This window comes from Coffea eugenioides, chromosome 1 (assembly GCF_003713205.1).
Source record: "Coffea eugenioides isolate CCC68of chromosome 1, Ceug_1.0, whole genome shotgun sequence".
NCBI lineage: Eukaryota > Viridiplantae > Streptophyta > Magnoliopsida > Gentianales > Rubiaceae > Coffea > Coffea eugenioides.
Genome location: NC_040035.1, coordinates 42890889 through 42909095, shown reverse-complemented (window position 1 = coordinate 42909095; position 18207 = coordinate 42890889). Strand labels below are relative to the sequence as shown.

Here is an 18207-nt window from a genome sequence, read left to right as displayed (position 1 = left end):
CTTACTTTGTCGAAAGCTTTTATATTTAAAAAGAGTAGAGTCATAGTTGAACGAAGTAATTCAAAGTTTCAAAATCCTTTGCCATGAAACCTCCAACACCAAAATCTTATGGAGTCCCTCTTATTCTCTTGCTCTTCTCAATTTATTCCAATTCAGGAGCACCATATAATATTCCGAGGCTAACTCTTCACGGATCAATTCCCCAATATCTTGAATCCATCTCTCCATCATCATCTCCTGTATCACTACATGATTTCGAAACGTACTTTTACGAACAAACTCTAGACCACTTTAATTATAGACCTCCAAGTTATGCCACTTTCAAGCAGAAATATGCCATCAACACTAAGTACTGGGGTGGTGCAAATTCAAGCTCACCAATATTTGCACATCTTGGAGCAGAAAGCCCACTTGATCATGATTTCCTCCGTGTTGGTTTTCCTGTTGATCATGCTCCCTTCTTTAATGCTCTTGTTGTTTATGTAGAGGTGCCCTAAGTTAAGATTAAAATTATTCTTCATGGTTTGACGTTGTCTGGTGTCAGGACTTGGTTAATTCTTGATTTTTCCAGCATCGATATTATGGAGAATCAGTTCCATTTGGTTCAATGGAAGAAGCATTAAAAAATGAGACCACTCGCGGATTCTTTAACTCAGCTCAGGCTATAGCTGATTATGCAGAGGTCTTGCTATACGTGAAGGAGAGATTTTCTTCTCCAAATTCTCCAGTTATTGTCTTTGGGGGGTCATATGGAGGAAGTAAGAAGAGTAGAATAATGCCTTTCCTAAATTCCATGTGTATACTTTTTCTTTTATAGATTGTATCAACTTGCTATTATTATTGTTATTATTATCTTACAGCAGTTTCTTCTTCACAAAATTTCCAGTGCTGGCAGCAGCAGCATGGTTCCGGCTCAAGTATCCACACATTGCTATTGGAGCTTTAGCCTCATCAGCACCCGTTCTTTATTTCGACAACATCACTCCGCAAGATGGATATTACTGGATCGTGACCAAAGATTTTCTTGTAATGTACTACTAATTTAACAAGATTTCAAGTAGTACATTCTTGTTTGCATCGAGAAAAGCAAGAGAACAAGCAGAAGCAACTTGGAATAATAATGTATTCATTTATCCAAGAAAAATTAATATGTTTTAATCTATCTATCTAATGTATTTACATAATGGTCTTTCAAAGTATCTCAAATCACCTTGCGTGGAAAAAATTCAGACATTCTCACCCTTGATGATTGATCTTGCAGGCGACTAGCGCAAGTTGTTACCGGACAATCAAAGATTCGTGGGATATAGTTGACAATATCGCCTCTCAACCAGGTGGTCTCTCCATTCTGAGTCAGAGATTCAAGACTTGCTCGTAAGCCCTTCATGCTTCCTTGAGGACTTCTCTTTGGCATGTGACCTTGAAGCAAAATAGAACAGCTTGTATAATAAAACCCTTTTTGTATTTTCAGGCACTTGAACAGTGGCGTTGAGCTCAAGAATTTTTTAGTGTCAATGTATGCATCCCATGCTCAATATAATCATCCGCCTGATTATCCTCTTACAGTGCTCTGTGAAGCCATTGATCGAGCTGGAAGCCAGACTGATATTATTGGCCAAATATTTGCTGGTGTTGAGTCTGCATTTGGAAAGAATTCATCCTGCTATGATGTCAACTACTTTCATCGTCCCACTGAAACAAACGAGGGATGGGGTTGGCAAGTATATATGCTTTTGAAAACAATTTTTTCTAAATTTGGATTTTCATGACAGTACACTAGTGTTTGGATTTTGGCTCTTCAGGTCAAAATGGCCCTTTAATTTCCTTTTCTTATTTTCTCTGGATTGGGATAACATTAATGTCTTGGTTCTTAGAGATGTAGTGAAATGGTAATGCCCATTGGACGGACTGTTGAAGCTCATATGTTCCAGCCAGCCCCTTTTAATTTGACGGAGTTCACCCAATACTGTAAACTTGTTTATGGCGTCCCGCCTCGACCTCATTGGATCACAACCTACTACGGAGGCCATGTATGTTTTTCATTTTATACCCTGCATTTCACGAGTCCAAATTATGCTAGTAGGCAATTCTTCTTTATTGCTTTCACAGAATCCGCTTCGAATCTTCTGTCTTCAAATTAGTCTCTATCCTCTCTATCCTTTCTTTGTACAGTTTCCAAGTGTCTCTAACTCTTTGATAACCTAAACTCAAAACCAATAATAATTGAAGAATTTTAGTTGATTTCTACATTTAATTTTAGTTGATTTGGGGTAAAAATTAAAGAAGAGTTTTAGTTGATTTCTACATTTAAGATCAACAAGACTCTTTTTTGTTAAAATAAAAATAAAAAAAAAGTTTTGACCTATCTGTTTTAATTGGTTTTGAGTAAACTTGTCAATCAATTATTATCGATTTGTTTGGGTCATTAAAAATTTAGAGACACGTGGCAACAGTATAAAGAAGGGACAAAGGGGATAGAGACTAATTTGGAGACAGAAGATTCGAAGCCGACAGAATCTTGAACATTTAAATCATGTCCAAAATACACATAAGATGACAACACACCACCACAAACCCCCCCCCAAAAAAAAAAAAAAAAACTCCACACACACACAAAATTCGAGAAAGGGGTGGCATATGATTTTTTTTTTTACGTGAAATATAAACTTTTATCAATCAGAATAGAAATTTCTCAAACAGAAGGAATCTGCTCTATACAAAATGCCAAATATGTCTATAAAATCAGAAATACCTGACTATATAGTAACCTATGTAAAAGTAAAAATTTGTTGAGTAAAGTCCCATAACATGCACAGTTCCAAATTCCTTCGTATCCTTTCTATCTTCCTCGATGTAGCCACTACATGCCTAACAGTATAGTTGCACGTGATGTTTGCAATATTGTGCAGGACATAAAACTTACCCTTCAGAAGTTTGCCAGCAACATCATTTTTTCTAATGGTCGAAAAGATCCTTATAGCAGTGGCGGGTATGTCATATTTACTATCAAAAAAATTATTGTCTTTTGTTTGAGCTTTGAAGTCATGCCTGTACTGGATCATCTTGTAATGGTTTTCTGGCTTATTTATAGGGTGCTCGAGGACTTATCTGACAGTCTTTTGGCTATATCTACCGCTCATGGTTTGGACTGGACATTATCAATTCTTTTTTTTTTCCTTTTTTTTTCTGAGAATCAAAGAGAAAATAAAAAAAAGAAAAGAAAAAGAGAATAAAACAGTAGAAATCAATTAATGGCAGCAACATTGAAGCTCAAGCATGTTCTCGTTCCATTCTGCGCCCTTTTTCTTTTGAAGTTAAAAATTGGTTTGGCTATTAATTTTTCCTTCATTATTTTCACCATTTTATTGTAGAAAATTTTATTACTATTCCTAGAAAGGACATATATAGATACATTCTCAATCTACCCAAAAAAAATGGAAAATAAATTCCCAAAAAAAATTTAAATATTTCAGAGACAGGGCCTGACCTACAATCCGTTGGACAACGTCTCAGTTTGAAACAAGAAAAAAGATTAGATACATTTCTTGGAGCATTTGACAAATGGTTTGTACAGAGTTTTTCTCCTGTATGTTATCTAACACTTGTCGTCTTACATTTACTAGTTTATAAGTTCAAAAACATATTATTTTCACTTTTCAGGGTGTCATGGCTTAGACTTATATCCAGCAAACCAAAGTACGGATCCAGAGTGGTTAGTCATGCAACGGAAGATGGAGGTTCGAATCATCGAAGGATGGATCAAAGCGTATTATGCTGATCTTTCTTCCATTAATTAAAGACAGAAAATCAATTGAAAAGAGCCTATAATTTTTCCAAAAAGACAGAATGCATGAGCAAGGCTATGTATCCAAGTCCGATTTGAAATAACTTGCATTGCATGCAATGTTTTGTTACTGGAAGATGATCAAGTAAATGGAAATGTCCTTTATTTCTAAATTCTCATCTCCAATTTTGTTCTCTAATGAATTACGGCAGCATTATATCTCTTCTTCATCGTTTACTTGGCCTTCATTCTTGACTGAGGCGTGGTATTGAATCGTGACAAAGTTCGTGACAACGACGCGATATTCTTCGGTAACTTTGACTTGCCCATAATAGATTGTTAAATTGAAATTTGGCCACTTTAAACTTTTTCATGCATTTTTCGTACTTATTACTTGTTTCTCTTTTTTTTTTTTTCTCATACAATATTAATGATTAAAATTATATGTATCAAGTCAGATTACCTGTTAGTCTTGCACAGAAATGCTTAGCCGTCAATCATCATCTGCCGATCATAGCCCTCCTCAATCCTTGGACTTAAAGCAATTTATGAAGAACTGCACTAGCAGATATATATATATATATATATGGTGCCCTGATTGGACAGGTTACAACTCTTATCTAATATCCTCGACATAAGCACCAGATTACTACAAAAAAGGTGTTTCTTCATGGCTGAGACATTAACATGACTTCCGGTTTTTTGAGGGAAAAAAAAAAAAGCTTCCAGTTCCATCAATTGATATTTCGTGCAAATGTTGCAGGATATAAGATTGGTTCCTAGCAGATTCGCAAGCAAAATCATACTTTACAATGGTGTAAGAATTCGATATAGTAATGGCCAGTAACAAATAATTTAAGAATATTCTTTATTATCTTCCATCAAGTTATACATATATAGAGTTTTCCAATGGTTTTCATTCTTCAATTTAAGGGCTCTTGAAGACCTATGGGACACCGTTCGTGCAATCTACACAACCAATGGTCTCCGTTTAATTTTGTTATTGCGAAAAATTTTGTAAATTTAGTAAGAATTGATATTCATATTGTCTTGAGAAGCAAGTATATTTTATCCTGGATTGTTTTGCAAATCATGAGTTGTCAATTTGCAGGGTCTCGTGGCTGGTTAGTTAAGCATGTATGGGTCTGTATCTGACTGATGCTTAAGCATACAGACTACTACTTCATTGTCGCTGGCGGCCGAAAGCACGTATGAAGGAGAGACCTAAACGTGCAGCATTGAATCTTGACGCATGCGCGCTTCTCAGCTTTGCTTGAAGTTGACTAGTAAGGCTATATCACTTGTAAAAGCCAACCATAAAGAAATTATGGGATTGTCCATTGGCTGGGAGAGAGTTTTTAAATTTCACTAGTCACAATTGATCTTGTGACTTGAAAGACCAATTGTGATTCGTAAATGAATTTAGGTCATGTATTTTGTGACTTAATTAAAACCAACTTATTGCTACATGCACCAATGTCATGTCATAAAAAGTAAGTTTTTTTTTTTTTTTTTGTGACTTGCATTAATCTGGCAAGTCATGAAATGCCAAATTTCTTGTAGTGGTGGAAAGGGTGCGGGGAGGAGTGGAAGGTAAAAAAAAAAAAATTTATAAGACTGCCCTTGAGTGGACTGTGGAGATGGTCCTTCAATTTTCTAGAGTTGCTATATATAGATTGATTATATTGGGCTCAATTGTCTTTTGATAAAGAAGACTAAACTTGAAAAGGATTTGGTGCATATATAGGGGCTTTTAGTGCAAAACATGGTAAATAAGTTCTGAGTTGGTCAATTTTTTAATCGAATTTGTATGAGAAAAAGAAGAGGAGGAGATAGTGACCATGGTCCATGGTAGCACCAGCGCTCGGAGTGGAGGAGGAGTTGGAATGGTTGTTGTGTCATTTCAAGGCATGAATGTTTTCTCATACACAAATTATGGCCTCCACCCATGAACACTTGTGTGAATATTGAAAATTGTGTTCAATCTCTACTTTGTCAAGTTATTATCTAAGTCCTCTATAGAATCTAGACACGAGACCTATTCAAATTAAACTATGATAACTAATTAATGCCTTCACCATAAAAATTTTAAGTTTATAGAGAGATAATTTGACAACAATGGAACTCATTTAAGCTTGAACACCCTATTTAATTTTTTTTCTCCCAAAGTGGTAGAAACTCACACACCCAGTTAGATTAAAAACATTCAGGAAGGCAGCGGCCAAACGATCCAGTAAAGAGTATTAATCTAAGGAGGACCCACAAAGAACTCACGTCCACCCAATTGGTGTCTGAACGAGACCCCTATGGACCTTAAACCCAGGTTAACTGACCCACATCCAACCGATGTGGGAGGGATGCCCCTCCCCCCTCTCGAGCACACCCTCGCCAAATGAATAGTTTTTTTCTCCCAAAGTGGTAGAAACTCACACACCCAGTTAGATTAGAACACCCCATTTAATTAGTTAACTAATCATGGTGAAACCAGCAATCACTTTGTAGTTTTCAGTCAGAAGTTTGTGTTCAATTCAGTGTTAACCTCTGAAATATTGGTTTTGTCCTAAACTTGGGGGAAAGTGCCTTAGGCCAAGGAGGGCAACCAATCGTTGCCAAAACGTCCAAGAAGAAGAGAGGTTCGCTAAGTGAGTGCAAGGCCCCGTGTATTTGGGGAAGAAATAACATGATGAGCCTTCAATAAGCTTTCCATCTCTAACATTCATTTTTCTTTCATAATCAACGACATAATTTTCATTCTAATCCCCTATAGTTAGGGTAGAACATTTTTTTTTTTTGCTTTCAGATTTGCATAAGTTTCAATATTGAGTTATTTGTTGCTTCATATGTATTTGCAATCTGACCAACTTGTTTGATTCTTGTGTTCTAATTTTCACAGATTAGTTGGAGAACATTTCAAAATTTTTCAATTAGTTTGGTGGTTTTTTCTCAATTTCATCAATCAATCAATCAAAGTTAATAACCCAAGAAGCAAAAATAAAAAAAAAATGATAGATCATAGCCGTTTGTTTTTCATCAATGAAGTCTTGGACTCTATAGTGGTGAAACAAGAAAGGATAAAAATCCAAAGAATTAAAAGTTCTAAAATCTCAATAATCAATTAATGTTAAACCTATCATTTGCGAGACATTTGTAGTCTGTCAGTGTTGAGTCACTGCAACACATGCAACGTTATATGAAACGGTTTGCTCTTTGAATGATGAGTGATCAAAGTCGAAATAGGAAAATTAATACTGTGATTTTAAAGGCTACAGGCCACTTGTAACTATTAATTCACTCAATTTCATCTTTATTCTATTTTTTATTCCTATATTTAGACATTTTTAATCCTTGATTTTTGGACACTTTACGAATATTTAAAATTCAAAACAATGCAAAATAAGGATTGGGAGAATTTTTATCTATATTTTTATAATTGCAGCGTCTGCGATACTATTATATTCGATCAAAATAATCACTTCATGTGATCATCGTTGCTTGTTGAGTGGGATGACAGGAACATATAGGATGTATCAGAGTGACTAAATTTCATTTTGGACCCTTAAATTATATACGCACTCTCATTAAAATGAGATGAATTTCATACTCTAAGGGATAAAACGTTAACAATTAAAGTTTTAGGACTAAAGCGAGAGTACATCTATAGTTTAAGGATTCAAAGCGAAACTTACCCATATTCTTCCCGAGCGTGTGTCACGTTTCTTCGTGAGTTGCGCTTAAGATCTTCTAGAAACGCTTTCTACCTGGGAACTGAATGATATGCGATTCAACTGCAAAAATATAGTGCAGCCGGGGACATATACAAAAAAGACGCGTGGACTGACTCAATATCAGAATCCGTGAGACACGATCTATTAGACCCATTAGCTCCCATTTGGGTGTTGGTCTCAGAAAACGTCTATCACTTAAATTATTCATCGTAGATAATATAAGAGTGGTAGACAAATTTCAGTGTGATTGATGGTACTAGTGGTGTGGCTTTCTTTTCACAATTACCTCTTTTGACGACTCCAAGATAGAAACAAAAGCAACTAGGTACAATTTGTATTCTTATACGTTTGAAATTTGATCCCCTAGAAATTATCTTTATTAGAAAGGTAATCATATTTCTTGATGAAAACCGAGATTTCAAAAAGGAAGTAAGCTATCATTCGTACGAGGACTTGGAAGAGTTGATGTATATCCACATCCACACTTTGCAAATCACCAAAAAGAACAACAATATAATGGGAAGAGATGTATAATTTAGGTGTCCAATTGGCCAAGTATTTCTAGCCAATTCTATCAGATATCATTTTGGCAAAAATATTGCACATCTTTCTCTAATTGGATACCTATAGAAAAAAAAAATAATTAAGCCAAGGAAAAAAAAAAGGCACAGAAATGACAAAAATCAAAATATGATAACCGTTCAACTTTAAGAACCAAAATAACTTTGTTTCATGGCATGGTGGGTTGAGAGTTTGTTATAATACAAAGGAACAGTTTTAGAAACCTCAAAGTTTTTATCAATTTCATCGATTTATCTTTATATTTCAAAAATTACACCAACCTCCCCTGATTTGATAGTTTTAGTAACCAAACCTTAAAATAACATTAGATAGTTCCTCAAAATAGCATTAGTTGGTCCAATATTTAGATAAATACCCTAAAATGTCCTAACGTAATGAAGTTTAATTTAATTGCTTTCCTAAAGAATTGAAACATAATTTAGCACAAATATAGGGAGTTGAAGCCAATATTTTAATGCATATACTTACTGTTTGATAAGCAAATATAACAATGACTCTATCACGCTATGATAGACTATTTTTAAAAATACTTTATTGGGGATTTAGATTTTTAAGATTGAAAAGAAAGTATTGCCATCATACTTTTAGAGTTTGTGGATGTTTAGGAGTAGTGGAATTACTATTATTTGGTAGTCGTTTTGAATAGTTTCTTTTTGAGTTATTGTTACCCAAAAAAAAGGAAAAAAAATTGGGAAACACATTGAATGATATTCAAAGTTGATTTGTTCCAAAAAATCACTAGTTTGATATTTGGTCGCAATAGTAGCTATGTGCAATGTTGATCATTCCATGGTTTTGCAGGAGGAATAACAAGGAAAAATGAAAAATGAAAAAAGTAGTTTAAAACCCATTGTCGGTACAAGCATACCAAACAAGGAAGTTTCATTAAAATATTATAACTAGTATTGTGATTTTAAATGAACAATAAAGGTATGTATAATTTTTTAAACCTCAAAACTACTTAGTGAAATTGTCAAAAACTTTAGGGAAGGTTTCTGAAATTATGCCGAATAAAAAATATTTGGTTAGAGCCACAATTTTTCCCCTGTTTTGATCTTTTGTCGAACTAGAGTGATGTTGCCACATCCCTAATTGACGAAATATTTAGATCATGAGGAATTTCGTAGTAATTAAACAATATATACGAGTATAAATTCAAGAATATAAAGTTGTATGTGAAAAAAAATCAAGTAATTAATGATAAGAGGGGGGGGGGGGGCGATCTTATTCTAAAGTCTCCATCGTGACTTGTCTCAGTCAATTATGCTTAAGAAATAGTAACCCTACTTTCAGCAGCTGCTAATTTTCCGAATTAGCATGAGCACATAGGGGCTGGAAATGTGGTCAAGCAATGGCATGATGGCAGCAAATTAAGAATCAATCAACTTGAATTTGCAGTCCTAATAAAACCAAATGAAAATGATGTGCTCTAAGCATATATCTCTATATAAATCCACACACTGGAACTTGGAACATCATAAACTAAAAGAAGTGCACAAAAAACCAATCCTCGACCAAGAAACTCAAATTCATTGGCCATGGATCTTCTTGGCAGTCTATTATCTCTATGGTTGCCTCTCCTTCTTCTCCTGTGCTTCTCAACTTCCATTTCATCAGCTGTATATCACCCCCACAAAATCCCAAGGCTCAGTCCAATACGGAGAACAAATCTTCGAGACCCTGACGATACTCTAACTAAAGCTTCTCGTTCAGAAGATTTCAAATCATACTTTTACGAACAGACACTAGACCACTTCAATTATAACCCAAAAAGCTATACCAAATTCAACCAAAGTTATGTGATCAATTCAAAATTCTGGGGTGGTGCCAAGTCGAACTCTCCAATCTTTGCATATCTTGGAGCCGAAGCTCCATTGGCTGGAGATATAGAGACTATTGGTTTTCTCCCTGATAATGCCCCTCGGTTTAAAGCTCTCCTTGTCTACATAGAGGTATAAGATTATCATAACATCGTTTTATTCTTCTTTCTTGATTTATACTACATACTTAACAAACTTGTAAATGCTAACCATCTTCCGGGGATCTTAATTTTCTTTTGCAGCATAGGTTTTACGGAAAATCTGTACCGCATGGATCAATGGAAAAAGCAATGAAAAATAAAGCTATTCGTGGTTATTTCAACTCGGCTCAAGCTTTAGCTGATTACGCAGAAGTTTTAATGCATGTAAAACATAAATTTTCTGCTAAAAATGCTCCGATTATCGTTGTTGGTGGATCATATGGAGGAAGTATGTACTTTTCCACGCTGTTTTTTTTTCTTTATCTTATAATTTTGTTCACCCATTTTTTTTCCCTTTTGGTGGTGACATATCTCTAAATACTTCAACTTGACAGTGCTAGCTTCGTGGTTTCGCCTCAAATATCCTCATATTGCACTTGGTGCTGTAGCATCATCAGCTCCCGTTCTTTACTTTGATGACATCACTCCACAAAATGGTTACGATTCCATTGTGACCAAGGACTATAAAGTAATGAAAAAGCTGCTAATGGTTTCATGTTTTCTAATCATATATTATTGGAATTATTAAATGTTAAAGAGATTTGAGAATATTTTTGTTATGTTAAATTACAGGAGGAGAGTGAGCACTGTTACCAAACTATACGAAAATCATGGTCTGAGATTGACGAAGTTGCTTCTAAACCAAATGGTCTCTCCATTCTCAGCAAAAGATTCAAGACTTGCGCGTAACAATTCTTCTGTCTCTTTGCTTTCTCTCATTTTACCAATCAAGATGTACTGATATTTAATTGGATTAATTTTTCCTACACTGACAGTATATACACTGTCACTGTCAATGTTGGACGAATGACAACTATGCAAAATTTGAATTTGAAATTCAACTTTTACACATGTATCATGAATCGAACAGTGATACTGTATACACTGTCAGTGTATATAATATTTATTCTATTTAATTAGGGTGTAAAGTAGAAATAGCCAAGTCAATATACTAGTCATTTTTTTTAAAAGTCAAGTCAATGCCCTAGTCATCAACATATATATATATATATATGTGCTACTAATTTGCTTTGTTGATGATCATTTATGATGGGCTTTATTTACGAGATATAAAGTCCGATGATTCAAAAGAAACTTCTCACTCGTGTATTAATCATTTTAGTCCAAGCAGTCACCTCACCAGCTTAAGTTGACTTATATCTGTCGATAGTTTGGTCATTTGATCCCCAGTTAAGAGCCATTTTCTTTGGTTATAAGTACTATTTTCTAGTATAAATTTTATTTTCTTTTCTCTTTTGAGTTTTGAGTGGTAGACTTAACACGACTTTAAGACACTTTATTAAGGCAGATTACTTAAATTTTAAAGGTAAATCTTTTGCACATGTACATTAATTTATGTACCCAACCCTACATATATAGTATCAATCTAGTAAAACATAACTAATAGTGAATTAAATTTGGGACGTTATATGATGATGACGCAGCCAAAGAACTGTTAAGTGAAACATCCTTTATCTATCTTTTCTTTTTAATTATTTCAGGCCTTTGAGTAGTCCGTCTGAGCTTGCGGATTACTTGGCTTCCATGTTCACAATGGCTGCTCAGTACAACGCACCGCCGATGTATCCCGTCGCTGAGTTGTGTAGTGGAATAGACAAAGCACCCGAAGGAACTGATATTCTTGGCCGCATTTTTGCTGGTGTTGTTTCTTTCAGGAAAGACGAGTCATGCTATGATGTGTTGGAAAATACCATACCCAGTGAAACAGATATCGGATGGCAATGGCAAGTAAGAGCCCGTTTGGATTATTATTTTCTGAAGTTTTTGTTAAAAAAAATATATATTATAATAATTTGATACACGTGAAGTAAAAAAATAATTAAAAAATAAGTTCATCGAAAATGTAAAAATTTTTTTAGGAAAAAAATGGCAATCCAGATCTCTAGTCTGTCTCATGTTTCCCTTATTAGTATTATTATTATTATTATTATTTTTGGACTAAGCTAGGACCTGATTAATGGTGATAGAAAGATAATTAATTGTTGTACTTGAGTTTGAAATCAATTTCGATTGAAAAGGGCTTCTTTTCTTTTTTTCAATAGACTTGTAGCGAGATGGTGATGCCCATGGGGCATGGCAGCAATGGTACAATATTCCCATCGTCACCTTTCAACCTACCGGATTTCATTAAGGGCTGCAAAAGTTCATATGGGGTCTCACCTCGGCCTCATTGGATCACAACTTATTATGGTGGCCATGTATGTTTTCTTGGTTATTTTCTCTATCGTGTCTTCATATTTTTCCAAATAGAAACTTCTAACACAGTCTTTGATATGATCATTTTCACTTTTCCATTGTTGATCCGATCCTCATATGTAAATCCAACAAATTGTAGGACATAAAATTGATTTTCCAAAGATTTGGAAGCAATATCATATTCTCCAATGGCTTGAAGGATCCTTATAGTAGTGCCGGGTAATTGAATAAGACATTTTTTTTATTGATTTCTTTTTATATATTATATTGAAATTAATACTCATGGCTTCTTAAACTAATTAATCATTTAATTTCTTAATCGCAGGGTGCGAGAGAACTTATCCGACAGCCTTCTTGCTGTTTACACAGCTAAAGGTTCGTTTTTTCAGCTCTTTCCATTCCAAGTAAACTCAGTTCGATCCACTATTTCCTTTTGCGTCTTCTCAAAGATTATTTCCCTCACGAGCATAACCAAATAAGTGCTAATGACACGTACTAGAAAAACACGAGCCACATATTTTTTGAATCTATAGTTTGTGGGCTTCCGTTAAATGATTTGTGATGGCCATTTCGAAGTCATTTTTTGCAGGATCTCATTGCTTGGACATACTGGCAGCACAAAAAAGTGATCCGTCCTGGTTGGTTGCTCAGAGGAAATTGGAGGTTGAGATCATTGACGGATGGATCAAACAGTATTACGCTGATCTTGAAATTTTCTTTTTTAAGAATAAAAACTAGAGGTGACAATATGTTCCAAATCACAATGGGCTATCATGCCTAAAGGGACTTTGAACTGGATGGATATTTTTATCTTCATGTCTGGGTTTGAAATGGGACTAACCCCATTTATACCCATTAATTGATGGAAATTTTTGGGTACCCATTGGGGCTCGAGAGTCTCACCAAAAATTTACTCCATCAATTGTTGTATATCTTTTAATGATCCAAGTGAGGTCCTTCAGTTTTTTCCTTGTAATTATGCTTAAACCCCCATCTAGTTTCCTGAACTCTTTTGTCCCTTAGAAATAAGTGCTTTTTGAAAAATGTTGAAAGAAACTTCTTATTTTGAGACGGGAATTCAATGGTTGCGTAGTCAGGTTGGAGAAGGCTTAAATGGAGTTGTTGGGGGCTCTTTTAGGCCTGTAAATGGTTTTGAACTCCTTTTCTAGTAGAATATTGATCAAAATGAATATTGGAAGTAATATGGAAGTCATTAATTTGTAATTTTATTAAAATACTTTGTCCATTTTTGGTAGTTTATGATGGCTCATTCTAAACGCCATTTCATTATACTCATAAATACAAGTCCTTTTAAGTTTTTATAGGATTTATTTTTTCCTCAACTAAAATTTAGCAACATTGGAAATCAAAGATTAAAAAATATATACACATAGAAAATAAATAAAAGAAAATTTGAGGGAAAAAAGAATTCAAGAAAATATTTATTCACAATAAGACTAAATGAAATTTAATAAATAAAAAATATTAAAGTTATGTAAAAAAGAATTAAAGGAAAAAAGAATATAGCAAATAGACTTGGATATTAGGTGAGATCAATCTAAGCCCATCTCAAAATGATTTCGCTCAAATTAGTCCCAAAACACATATGAATAAGGTTGGATCCAAACTCATATTACTCAGTTCTATCTCAAATCTAAGCAAATCCCATTCATCCTGTCCATTTTGCTACCTCCAATTAAAACCAACAGAAAAGGGGGAAGTTAGAAGTATTATTATTGGCCAAGTGCCCTACTCTTTTCTTTCTTCTCATTTAAGGTTCCAAATGATTCCCTCTAACCTCATGATTCATAAATTTGAAAAAATAGTTTCCAATATCTTAGTGCTCCTAACAACGTAAGTTTTACGTGACATACACGTCAGAAAGAACCTACCTCTGTATTTCTAAGGTTCCGAATGATCCTCCCGTAACATCAAGGCTTCATAAAACAATAGAACAGAATTGACAAATCAAATCGCAAAATCTGTCTTCCTCATTCAAAAAAGGTTGCCAGGAGGTGACTTATAGGTTCTTCCGTCAATTTGATCACCTTCATATATCGTAGAAGAACTAGAAAATGTTTAGAGTATCATGTATAGCACAACTATAATTTCCATTGAAGTTCTTTTTTTGTTAGCTACAAAATTTCCTTTTAAAATCAGCAAGGGTTCTTGGTCTACGTAATTAGCTACATTGCCATGCGATGCAGTCTCATTTGGCAAGAACAGACCTCATGAGTGACACCCGCTACAGAAGAACTTGACAAGGGATAACGCAAAAAGGCCCAAAACTTTTTCTTAGTATAGAAAAAGCCGTCAACATGATCACTACACATCATGATGTTTGTTAGGAACCCTGAAGGAGCATTCTACTTCTCAAAAAATGATGGTTCAACCATTCATTTCGAGTCAACTTAATTCTACTGCCACACAGCTCAAAAATATCTTGTGAGAGATTGTTGAATTCAACAAGGAACCGATGCACATATTGCCAAATGAGCCCAAAAAAGCATATTACTTTTAAACTCTATCAAGGCATTTTTGAAGTGATACGAAGCTTGAATGCAGAGGTTCTGCATGCTTCACTTTAGAACTAGTGGAATTGAAATTGCTGGTCCTGATGTCTTGCCAGCGTCGTTTAATCATGCAATTTCAATGTTTAATTAAGACTTTTATTCTTCTTTTGCGACAAAAACAACAAAGTGAGCTAGGACTCCGAAGGTAGGCAGTCCACCATTGGTGGTCTTTAATTAATGGCTTAACTAGTTTCTTCCTGTGCATTTGCACGGGTCATTTTGCATTCAATAGCACAATTAAAAATTATAACACAAATTTTGAAAATCTAAATGTTCATTTAATATATAAACTACTTTTTCACTCAGTATTCAAAAAGAGTATGAGAATATATAAAAAAAATAAACTTTTTCTTCACGATAGGCTAAACAATAAATTCCGAAATACGTCAGCAACAAAAAAAAAAGAAAAAAAAATGTAATTTACAATACAAAAAACTGAGTATTATGAGCAGGTGTATCCAAGCAATGAGGCTTTTTAATCAGCAGATTCAACATGGTGCCTTCTCGTTACACTCCTTAGCACAACCAGGGAGCTCAGGAGGTGGCTCCTTGTTGCCCTCCTTTACAGAAACTGGGAGAGAATCAGGAAGCTCTGAAGGAGACCAGGATATATATATCAGTAAAAAGTAACACCAGCAAAAACCACAACGAAAGGAATTAGCTTGTATTTCTCTCCTGCTGTCAAGAAACCTGCAATTTGGAAACAAAAAATTCCACACAAAGTGAACCAATCATAGTAGTCCAAGCGAAAGTTGACACCGTCTCGTGCAAACCCTATATAATTGATGGGTCTGCCTACAGACCTTATTTAATTGAACATGATCTGTTCCATAATCTTGTACTTGTGTGTCCTTGAGTTCTATAAGGATACAGGAACCAAGTCTGGTGGATGAAAAATGACTGACTTGAGTGTAATTTACAACTCTTGTAGCCCGGTTTCTGGGCTAATGGGGCAGTAGAGCATCATTCCTGGTCCTTGCTTCGCCACGGGCTAAGATGATCCTGCAGTTTTTTGACAGATTTCCCTCATTTTTTAAAAAATGGTAATGTTCAACAGGTATCCAATGGATACATGTTGAGATGGAATAGTTCAGGTGGTTGATTTTTTTTTTTTTTTTAAGAAAGTAAATTAAAAAAAATGTATAAATATAAGGAGAAGGTAATAATTACTTATGCGTTTTTTTCAATAGTAAGTTATATGTAATATGTGTATGTTACTAAGTGTCATTGAACAATGAACTCCTAACCTATAAGTAATTTTCTTTGGATGTTTAAACTATAAACTTAATGTAATGGCTAATAAAACATAGTAATTAATGTGTTTTAACAAATGCACCGAAAACACTTGTTAAAAATTTTATTTTTGATATTAATCTATTGGGGATTATCTTCCCAAAATAAAAACAAAAAACCAAATGGTACACCGCGATTCATGTAGATTTCCTTTTTACTAATGAATGATGAATAGGCATACAGATCTTCCGTCCCACATCCTATGCCATTCTCTGTCACATTTTTTATTAGATTGCTATTTCTTCTACATAAATATCATGTTTTAGTTCTTTTTTGTTTCTTTAAAATCCAATAAAAAATCTCATTTTTTATGAATTTTGATTTTTTGAGTTTGTCAAATTTTTTGTATTACTCAATTAATAGTTATTGAATCTTAAGGAAATAAAAAAGAACTAAAGCATGATGTTTATATAGGAGAAATAGCAATATAATAAAAAGTGGGACAGAGAATGCCATAGGATGTGGGACAGAAGATCCGTTACGAATGAATATGTACTACATATGAGTCAAAGATAATAGGAATAGCTTATTAGGTTATGCCCCCTAAACCAAGTTTTGAGAATTTTTCTTTAGTCCCTAAGAAATTTTAAGAATTTTCTTTGAAAGTCTTTCACTCCCTCCACCCCCTCCCCCTCTCCTCCAACCCACGGGGGATCCTGATAAAATTTCATTTGCCCCCTTCCATAAGGTTAATGTCATTAAAAGTGTTATTAAGTATTAACTGCAAGTTTTCTTTGATATTTTTTTTGACCTGGCTTTTCTCTATGGAAAATATAAACTTTTAATTTTCTTTGATATTTTTGACCTAGCCATTTCACCAATTAATCCATAAAGTTAATGTCATTAATTGCATTAGCATTATATATTGACAAGTCTAACTCCACTTTGCACCCCTAAACTTGTATTACTCTCTTACTTTGCACCCTAAATTTCAATTTTAGACATTTTCCACCTTCTACTCTCAAATTTTTCATATTTAAGTACAATCAATAATTACATTCCCAAAATTAACAAAATAAAGGAAGGTGAAAATTAATGATAATGTCATGACCCAAGCACGATTCCTTGGCTTTTTAACCATTTTAAATACATTTTTATTGATTTATATGATCATAATCACTAATATTATTGGTAAAATTAATGAGATAAAAGATGGTCCAAATTAATGAAATATATTGTTTTATTTTTCCTGCAATAGCTTGGCAATTTTGACCACTTTCTATAAATTGACATTGATTTGTTGGGTCCTCTATGCTGTTAATTTTGTTAAAATTGTTATTGATTGGATTTAAATGGGACAAATTTAAGAATGTAGGGTGCAAAGTGTCCAAAATTGAGAGTTTAAGGAACAAGGTGTCCAAAATTAAATTTTAGGGTGTAAAGTTAAAAAATGATATAAATTCAAACATGCAAAGTAGAGTTGGTCCCATATTGACATGTTAAGCTTTGTACATTACATCAAGAAAAAAATTTGTTTAAAGCTAAACTGCATCCATCCACCTATTAGTTAATTATTTCATTTAAATCTTCACCTTTTATTTACAAAATTTCAAATTTAAGTACTTAGTTTCAAATACATAGGATTAATCTTTTATATACTAACAGCGTATACAGTATCATTATTGGATGATGACAACTAATTTGAATTTAAATTTGAAATATACTTTTGTATATGTATTGTGTATCTAGCCATGATATTCTATATGTTGTTAATGTCTATAAGATTAATTATGCTGTGTATACGAAGTTGAAACTAAAAAATTTGTATATTTGCTAGAGTTCTCTTCCAAAAACACAAAACCAACATGTACATCTACTGAGCAATATTATCTCTAAATTTTCAATTTACATTTTGGGATATGACTGTTTTTGAAAGTCTGAAATTAGAAAATAATCAAAATTTGCATTTTTTTTGTGTATTTTCAATTTGTTTTTTGAAAGATGATTGCTTTTCAAAGTTTGTAATTGTTTCCCTATAGATTGTAAGAATGTGAGGACAGGGACATAGTAGCT

General features: G+C 33.9%; 2 protein-coding genes and 1 non-coding gene across 3 annotated transcripts; all 3 read left to right on the top strand.

Moving 5' to 3' along the window:
* Positions 1–83: 83 nt before the first annotated feature.
* LOC113773097 (lysosomal Pro-X carboxypeptidase-like) lies at positions 84–3797 on the top strand. The gene is made up of 9 exons (XM_027317635.1): positions 84–488; positions 572–758; positions 887–1026; positions 1262–1374; positions 1472–1721; positions 1875–2030; positions 2910–2989; positions 3092–3141; positions 3661–3797. The coding sequence occupies exons 1-9, from the start codon at positions 84–86 to the stop codon at positions 3795–3797; spliced, it is 1518 nt and encodes a 505-aa protein (XP_027173436.1).
* Positions 3798–9591: 5794 nt separating this feature from the next.
* LOC113776217 (lysosomal Pro-X carboxypeptidase-like) lies at positions 9592–13335 on the top strand. The gene is made up of 9 exons (XM_027321330.1): positions 9592–10043; positions 10154–10340; positions 10447–10580; positions 10685–10797; positions 11614–11860; positions 12175–12330; positions 12468–12547; positions 12654–12703; positions 12918–13335. Exons 1-9 carry the CDS (start codon positions 9630–9632, stop codon positions 13064–13066), a joined length of 1530 nt encoding a protein of 509 aa, XP_027177131.1. The 5' UTR covers positions 9592–9629; the 3' UTR covers positions 13067–13335.
* Positions 13336–15703: 2368 nt separating this feature from the next.
* On the top strand, positions 15704–15923 carry LOC113753001. Its single transcript, XR_003464949.1, has one exon. It is a non-coding gene; the product is annotated as a small nucleolar RNA U3 (small nucleolar RNA).
* The last annotated feature ends 2284 nt before the right edge of the window (positions 15924–18207 follow it).